Below are 9873 nucleotides of genomic sequence, written 5' to 3' on the forward strand. Positions count from 1 at the left end.
GTTATGCCGCAAATCATTTCTGACTAATTAATTAATAACTATAACTATCAAACTATTTTTTCACATAATGCAGAAGCGCGGCAACTAATCTGGAATAGCTAGTTATTAATTAATTAATCGTAAACTAAATAATTTATAATAGGGTGACTGCACCAGTAACAAACCAATTAAGCGACATTTTGAAAGTAATTTTGATATTGTGACTCAATTATTACAACAGTCATTGCAAAAAAAAGGATTACATACTCCTTGTCTACCATAGAATCATGTAGCTTATTCAAATTTTCTTAATAGCTGTTACGTTTTTGGTTATTTAACAATAAATGTGGAAAATCGCAATGTGCCTAAGGTTGACCAGACTGTACCAGCAGTAGACCAGACGTTGAGCCAATAGTGAACCACTCCTTTTTATGTAGTAATCATCACAACTTTTAATCAGTTTCCAAGTTTCAAATAATATTTAAATGCTACAAGGCTCATAATGTTGTTAACTAGTTTAAGAACTAGATAAGTAACAAAAATTTGTATCACTTACACAAGTGACATAGTTATAACACAATATTTATGAATTAACATGAATCAAAAAATTAATATAAAATAAATAAAAATAAATAGAAAACCATGAAAGTACTTCGGAAAAAAATATTATTTATTATTGTATTAACTTTATTTTATTTATGACCGTAGTGTGGGGTATGTTGTATTTTTGACATATTTCTCCAATTTTTGCACCTTTATTTATTTCATTTATCGCTTTTAACACATTTTTCTCCTTATAGTTAAAAAATGTTCTTTTCGGTGGCATTGTGTATAAAAAAATGTAGGTGGTCAGTTACTGGAATAAATCCGTGGTACGGATACTACCAGTAGTAAACCACTGGTCTACAACTGGAACATTGTGAATAATGGTATTCTTTTTGTTAAAATATCTTATTGCAACATAAAGTAAACCTACATATAAGAGAAAAAAGAAAAAAAATATCAAAAAGCTAAATCACCAGTTGTAGACCAAATGGTATATTACTGGAAAATCATTCAATTCGTGTTCCAGTAGTTTACCAATGGCAATTATTGATTTACATTAGCATTTTCAGATTAAATAAAACGTAATATTAATGCTTCACAGTCCATAGTACGCAATTGATTAGAAAAGCGGTTACAGAAATTGATATAAACAAAGATTTAAACAGAATTAAGAAAACTTTCCGTCGACGTGTCGCTTATTAGAATGGCCGCTCGAAACGAAGTGCACGATTGTTGTTACGCATTTTGCTTAAAAAAACTGATGTGGATGGCGAATTTGTCGTTTTTTTTACGATTATATGATTCGTAGAAGTACGGCAGTTCTATCAAATATAAAAAAAGTGGCGGAAAATTCGACAGAACGTTAATATTTTAATGTGAAAGTGGAAATGGTGCACTACTGGTGCCTGGTGCGGCACTGGTGCACCCACCCTAATTATTTCAGATATGAGTAACTTATTAAATGATGAATCCAACAATACAACGATTCTACTAATAATATTGTATTTATATTTTCTAAATCAAAAAGTACTGACCCATTAAAGTCAATTTAATAAATTTCGATGATTTTATTCGGATTGTTTGTAATTTATTGTAATACACTATTTTAAACCAAATCTATATGAAATTGTTATCGCATCCTACATTTTGACGTATTCTGACGAAATAACGTTTCACTTTGTATAAATCTTCTTTTGTAAGAAAGAGGAAGTCGAACGTAGGTACTTTTAGTTTCGCTCTTTGTGAACGAACGCAACTAACTGTAATTTTGCTGCACAATCAAGTTCATCGTTACTGCGCGCCGCGCACACACCGCTCGCATAATAAAACGAACGCGCCTCTGTGTAGAACTAATATATCACAATTATAAGTCGGCTGCAAAATAAACCTAATATTACACGCTCCGACGTGATTTCATACACTCTAAAATTAATTAATTCCACACTACAGAAAAGACAATAGAAATATTTTATTTTTGCTTTCAAAACTTACGAAAAGTAAAAAAAAAAGGTTCAGAACACAGCTATTGAGTGAGTTGAATTCACTTTTTCGTTTGTAATGAATAATATATAAAAAAGGTTTGGCCAGGTATATCAACTTGTTAAAAAATTCCCCGACACGAAAATGATTTTAAGCCTAATGAACTAACAATAGAAGGAAGAGGCGTAGCTGCAACACTTCAAAGTAGTGCGCTAATACGAGTACGCAAGGTGCGCAACGTCGGGCGTAATGTGTGTAAAGTATAAACTAAGGTAAAAAAGTAGTTCGTACAATTACAAGCGAAAAAAAATCAACCTCAGGGCACTGGAAAAGGAAAAACGGAAAGAGGGAACGAGCGACCAAGCGCAGCACACCTGTGCATATAACAAAAGTCGTCAACTGGAAGTTGAGACCTTTAAAAAGCAAAAAAACATCATACGAAATGCTTACATTGTGATAGCATGCTTGAGTAGATTCACACTCTCATTGTAAAGTCTAAATGTAAATCGAGCACCCGACCAGTGAACCTTAGCCTTTCATCAGTTAAATATAGATTACAGTTTTAATTACTCTCATAATTATATGCGAAGCTAAAGTAATTACTCTTATAAGACAAATTGTGAGACAAAATTCTATTTGTTCTATCTATCGACACACAGACTGTGCGCAGGTGACAACAAAGGCGGAAATTGAGAGCAATTTATGATGTCTCTGACTGCACATTGACAACAATTGATTGGGGGTCAAGTGCCGGTTGATTGTACAATTGATTGTGCATAGAAGTGGAAAAAATCATTCAAGCTTACAACAATTACACTAATATAGCAATTATAGTCGAATACAATATTGAATTTTATATTTCTGATGACTCAGAAGTAAAATGTCGTCTCTTGTGGCACTAATTATATTCGTTGTGTCTCCGCGTCGACACAATGTGCAGCCGAAACGTACTTACAAGCTGCAAGTCTAAATATACAAGACCTTACACATCGTTGCGTATTTATAGATATTCTCTTGCTCATTGACATTCACAATTTGTAAGAATTCCAAATAAAAACTCACAATCGAATTCCACAAATTACCCATGTAAACAGCAATCAAATGAATCAAATCAAAACGTGGAAAACAAAACTAATTAGGAACTACAGCGATTGGCGCCGTGAGATATTAATCGCCGAATCGATTCTCGCGCGAATTAAAACTCTAACTGCTCAAGTCACGCGACGCTGCAATCACTTGAAATTCGCCGAAAATTTTCATTACTAATGCTTTGAATTGACCTAGATTTGGTTATAAAAGGGTTGAATTTTTAATTATAAACTTATATTATATGATATACAATTTTTAAGTTTCTTGGTTTAATATCATGATGCGGTGAAAGAGGCGCACAAGGTACAAAGCACAAGAATAGATAGATGTTAGTGAACTTGAGTCTCAAGCTGCATGCGCGCATGCATTAAGCGTGCTTAAGAGCCGCGGCGGTGCGCGACGGGGAAAAGCACAGCGGCAAGTAGACACTCGAGCAGACAAAGAACTCGAAGGCAAACCCGCGAATATCACGACCGAAACAAGAGAAGCATTAATTTCGTATCGTCCGGCTTATATATTACCTGGTTTAACAATTCCAATAAATAAATAAAAGCGCTAAACGTGCGCTAGAAAGAAAATATGAAATACATTTCGAAATTAAATTTATCGCTGCCAATCTGAAACGAGTTTAGGCACACGAAACTCGTAAATGGTAAATCAAAGCCTTTAGAAATTGGCATTCAAACAGGGTAATTAATTTAAACTAGCCTTGGAAAATAAATCGATATAGGTATGTGGTAAAAGTGGGCAATGGGCAATGAAACTTGCTTCAACATCGATGAAGGCATTGACAAAATTCATGCGTATTTTATGCACGTATAGTGTTGACGTCACTGTTAATAATAAGCGCAGCGTTTTCATAATTGTTGTTACGTTTCCATAATCAGTCGTATAATTAATATTCATGACACCGATGCAATTATTACCACACGTACGAACATTGCGAGTATAATGAAGTAAATTAACCAAAAAATTAATATGAAATGAAATTACACTTAGGAAGAAATAAAGTAAAATATTTTACTGGCGCTGAAATAATAGAGACGCTGTCATAGCAGGCATAATTGGATAAAAATTAAATATTAACAAAATGAAAAATTTACTGTGTAGCGACAGAGCGAAAACAATGGGCGACACGAGTAATTTGTGGTAATTAATCGAGAGAAAAAAGCAATACGTCAGCGAACATTCCACTGAGAGTTTTCTGCGAAAACAAATCTGTTTATATAACGTGATTAACGCGTTAACGTGATTCCATTCGCCTGAAAATTGCTGGGATTAACTCTGAAGTGACATGTTGGTATCTCTATACAAATATTACCTATGAGTATTTGATTGAAGCGAAATAAATATTTTTTATATTCAAGTTTATTCCTACTTACTGATTACACAGTTCGACAGTGAAATTATTATTTGTACAACTCACTAGCAGTCTCGGATAACTTGGTACCTTTCCATCAATAACTGTAGTTCTAAACTAATTTATGAATTAAATCTAATTAACACAATGATTAATAATATATATTAAATATTCTTTTTAAAAATTCAGAAAAGTTATTCGCATCATTATCTCAATCTCTGAAGTTGTTTAATGAGTGACAGTTCGATAGATCAGAAACAAAATTTTATAAATATAAGATCTCATTCATATTCATATTCATATTTTTATTTTATTTATTTTTTATCTAAAAACAAGACAACACGAAGCAAAATTAATTAAAGCAAAAAAAAGACTTCCAACTTCGCAAATTTATGGTCATTTGGCAATAAAACCAGAAACTTTTTTTTTTTCTAAATATTTTATGTCTAAGAATCAGTAGATGTGCGATTTGGCGTGGAATGCTCATTAAACTTACCTATAGATATTATATGTACACCCAATCTTTCTTTACGGACTGCCCATACTTGGTTTATTGCAACCAAATCATGACTAATTGAATTTAGTGCGTTTACTTCAGTGACTCCGCAGTAAACGATAATTTTATTAAAGCTTCCATGACGATTTATGCTACATTTAAAATACAACATATCTCTGAAGTCTGCGTTTGTCATAAACATTATTAATATAGATACAACACCACACGAGGGTGACGCATCCCTAATCACCGTAAACTCGATAACAAGGATAACAGCACACCGTAATGCTAGCAAAATCTACTCTTCTTCATCTTGTACATACAAGTACGCTGCACGCGGAATTAATGATGCATAATGCACCAGATAACCGACCGGCGGGTGGTTATGTCAGCTGGTGATTTATTCAACAACAGAGGGTGCACCCCTGCGACCCGTCATACAAACACGGCCTTCAAACACTGACAACGATATGAAATTACATAAAATTGCGTGCTAACACGCAAGGGCGTATTAGATACTTTTACAACGGAAAAAAACATAAAACCAACTTTTAATATTTTTTTAAATCGGAAATAAATGTTTGATGCTTGCTTACCAGCAATTCGTAAAACAGCTCGGTCGGCACTGGTCAGCGCCAACACAGCGAGCGGCTGGTCCTTCGTCCATTGCTGCAGCTTCGGGTCATTGTCGAAATCCATGCTTCATCATTCCATCTGCAACCCACAAACAAAAATAAAACCTTAATTAAATTAAAACCTACATAATGCCTTCGTAATAAGACAATTAATATGCAAATTATTCCAAAGTAAACGCCCACGTAATCAAATTGATTAAGACAAAAACTGGTTTCGATTAGTTGATTTTGTCATTTTGTTCTTTCGTCATCTAAATGTTGAAATTTATTCTTATAATTAAAAAGATACAAATCTAAATGTAAACATTTCCTTTTCCTGCGTTGAAAATATCTCCCGGAAGAAAACTCTTACGTATCCTCTGCGAAAGCATTAATTAAATATTGATATACAAAACTAATTGGATTTGATTTACCATTCGCATTGTTTAAAGTTAACGAGACTTGAGGCTTAGCCTAGCGTGAAAATATTCGTACGCGATCAAGGTGTGTAATTAAGCCCCCAACCTCCAGCCACAGCAGAAACAGAAACGTGTTGATCAAACGGCGTGCAATTATCGAGGCGCCAATTTACGATTGCGACGAGTCCATCATCCGCGCGCGCGTACTCGCAAATGGTGCCTTTAAGAAATTGACTTCTCGTAATAACCTATAATATCGACCGCATTAATAGCCATCGTTCAACGTGTAGTATTTAATTTATTGCCGTGTTTATAAGAGCTGATTTACGCTCTATTTTGACACGGGCACAAAACAAACGCGGGCTAAACACAAATGTTGAAATGGGCGTGAAATGCCTTGACGCATATTTTTCCACTCGCTTTCGTTAAATTAAATTTTATTCACCTGTGTTTAATGCCACTATGCGTAACATGAGATAGAGAGTATTTATTTACGCGTAATATCCGCTAAATGTCAACTATTTTCTGCAGACGCAACTATTTTATAATCTAGAACATAAATACCATAACAATAACGTCATATTATATTCCCTTGAATAAAATACTGCAACTTAATCATAAAAATATTGTCACATTGGAATAAACCAAGATGTCAAAGGTAAATATTTAGATTTCACTTGAATAATCAAGGTTTTAAACAAATCTTACTGTATTGACATTTAAAACATAGCCACCAACGATGATGCCGTGAGAAGTGAGAAATTGAAGGAGCTGAAAAGGTATTTTTCTCTTGCTCAACATTTAAATATTTGATCTATTGAGACCTAGGACAACATGGAGCAGCATGTTGCCCAGCGGGGTCGAACGCTGTGCAGTACCTATTCAAATAGATATAAATAGCAGTTTACATAACATTAGCGACACGCTGGCAGGAGTTAACGAGCGATTTTCTAACAGTTTATAAAGCTACCATCGAAATAACACAGGTGCAGACTTAATTCTTAAGAAAACTATAAAATTTACTACAGCGATTGTATTACTTAGTATCGTCGATATTTCTGCACTGCAGATACGAAACATCTTCATTAATAACGATTAAAAAATAAATCAATTATAAACGCGGCAATTATATTATTCATTGGAATGTTTATGGGGAAATAGTGCGAGATGCTTGAAGGAAGGAAGACATTTACTGTAATTTATTGCTTTCCTATTAACCTAGATGGTTGTACTGCAAGTTAATTGATAATTGAATTATTTTTTTTCTATAATTTTAGTTAAAAGTAATAAATAAAACTGCGTGGAGTATTTATAAATCCCAATGTAAAGTTCAACCACTTTTAATCAATCACGTTTTTATTATCAGGGTTTAACTAAGCTGAAAATCTTTTTCCTCAAACTTTTTGATTGATAGCATTTGATATTTTGATCCATTTCGTTTCACTTTGATTAAATTTTTCTTTTTCGTTGAATGGAGTAGTAAGGTAGGCAGAGGTTTTCGTCTACCTGTTCGTGATCACCTAATCACAGCAGGTGTAGGTATAAAATTCGTTATGGTAGCTTCCATTTTCGACTACGTTATTCTTTCTAACGACATGCCATTCTTTCACAAAATTTTATTTTAGTTTTGCTTTAGAAATCATTAAACAAGTAGTAATAGGCAAAGAATTGCAGAAAATTTAAAATTTCACACTGGAAACCAATGAAAATTGCAAATTTATTTAAAGAACATGTTCTTGTGTTTTCTTACCACAGAACCTGTAATTTTCAGCTTTATAGGCATAAACATTTGTGTTTTGACTCTCAAATTTAAATGCATTATCGTAAAATTCTAACATTTGCAGTAAAATGCATATTCCTTAAGTGTGAATCATCGGAAACGAAACTTTCTTCGAAATTGCGAAGCGGAAAACATAAAAATTCACAATTTTCAAACTTCACTCACAAATTAACGTATTTTTCAGCTGTCAAATTTTCAAAAAGAAACAAAATATAATTTTCAACATAAAAATCCACAAATTGTTTGGTGTATCATACAATTACCACCTTCAAAGAAACCTCTCCCGTTAAAATAAACTAAACATTATCATCTTAACAAACGAAACATTTAAATGCTGTTCATAGTTCAGTTGTTCAGTTTCGTGCACGATAATCATTACTCTAGCATACGCTAACAGAAGACAGTAAAGTTCATGTTCATGTTCACGCGAACGAATAGCCTTGTCAAAAATTGCTGCGAGTATGCATTACGTCCGATGTTTCCGTTAAATTCGAGCGCGTCGTGTTGAGGCCGCCTGGATTTGATGGAGTTTTTTTCGACGTGTGTTACGTTTTTGCAGTGAAAGTAATTCAACAACCAAAATGCGGAACCTGACGCTCTTAATTAAATTGTAGTTCCGTTTCGGTGCGCTACACGAATGCATGTATCAGCTTCAATGTCAATGTTGAGTCTAATCGGATTACCTAAACCATAATTGCATTTAAAATATTCAAATGTTTCTCCCGACAGGCGGTAAACTTCAATCAAGTTTGTTTACATATAATTCCTTATTTTGAGTCAATATATACGGAATTATCGCAGCTATTTTGTGTAATTTGCACTGCAACGGCATAATAACTTTATCAATGGACTTTTACTGATAATAAAGTTAGTTCTAGTTAGATTATGGAATACCTGCTAACAGTTACATAATAAATGTGTGAAAGCACTATCCAACTTTATATTTCAGTGTTTGTATGCACTTTACACACTCTACACTAATCAATAGTGGTCAGTAGGAGATTGTGTACACCACGTGCTTAAATTTGCGTCCGATGCAAACAAAACAAAACACTAACGCCCACTATCTACCAAAGAAATTGTTTGTTTTACTTTTTTTTTTTTTTTTTATATTTTGTTGTCTGATGCTTACCCAAATCTCACTCGCAATTAATCCCTTCGTATCCACACTCAATGCAACCTAAGCCGCATCTCATGAAAGAAACAGTCGTCCACTCACGCAACACTATCACTCTCCGCTGCCATTAGCGCATTTCGTCGGCGGGTGTTAATGTGAACTGATAAAAACCACTCGAGGGACGGTGTATTCGACCGCGTCGTATTGTTTCGACCACCTTGCACGGTCGCTCCGCCGGTTACACCGGTGCAATACAGCCACGATGAGTTGTGCAATTTTATTCCGCAGGCGTTGTGATACACGACGATGTGATGCGATGTGAATTTCGAGTGTTTTTCAGCGGTTTTAATCGCCGTCGACGCTGTGCAATATGGCAATTGTTAGGTTATGTAGGAAAATCAATAAACACACCACGAAAACATACCCCATATACCCCGGCGTTTTGCGATGGGATATGTATGCGCACACACAACACACCAATTGGTGAATACAACCAACGAGCGTCGTTTGTTTGTTGTTGATCGCGATGCACGCACACGCAGCGGCGAGATTGGCTTGGTTCAGTCAGCGGGTACGCGTTTCAGTGATAATTCGCACCGCGAGCGGAGCAGCAGCGGCGACCCAACGACTGCGAATGACTGTACGGCGCGACGCAGCGCGTGTACTCGACGTACTCGACGCAACTCGACCGTGCGCCTGGTGAGCTAGCCGCGATGCCATCTACTACGCCATCTGACTGCGCGACTCACTGACTGACTCACTCAGGGCACTATGTGCCGGGTTCAACAAAACTTTTCAAAAGGAAAGCAACTTATAGGGACTGAAACAAACGACACACGGTTGGACTAGTTTAGTATCAACTACTTCGTTTTTTACTTTAACTTTACAACTAAATTTAAATCTAAAAACTTTAAAGTTTCTTCATGATTTCGTTTAATTTATTTTGTGATTCATAGAAAGGATGATTCATATTTATACTATACTCTAATTTATT

General features: G+C 34.9%; 1 protein-coding gene across 3 annotated transcripts in view; it reads right to left on the reverse strand.

Annotated features, from left to right (window-relative positions):
• The window catches only part of shot (dystonin-like protein short stop), a 71378-nt gene extending 61857 nt beyond the window's left edge, over positions 1 to 9521 (reverse strand). For 2 of the 3 annotated variants that reach the window (XM_065310667.1, XM_065310666.1), the window contains exons 1-2: positions 8895 to 9519; positions 5546 to 5663 (exon numbers count right to left, since the gene is read on the reverse strand). In XM_065310667.1, coding sequence (XP_065166739.1) covers positions 5546 to 5648 — 103 coding nt within the window. In that variant the 5' untranslated portion in view covers positions 5649 to 5663; positions 8895 to 9519. Of the gene's footprint in view, positions 1 to 5545; positions 5664 to 8894 lie in introns of all 3 variants that reach the window. The other variant, XM_065310669.1, reaches the window with a different exon arrangement.
• Between the last annotated feature and the right edge of the window lie 352 nt (positions 9522 to 9873).

Source organism: Atheta coriaria, unplaced genomic scaffold (assembly GCF_025399875.1).
Source record: "Atheta coriaria isolate IRGN ID8LTWV9N9 unplaced genomic scaffold, Caltech_Dcor_3.1 hic_scaffold_9_pilon, whole genome shotgun sequence".
NCBI lineage: Eukaryota > Metazoa > Arthropoda > Insecta > Coleoptera > Staphylinidae > Dalotia > Dalotia coriaria.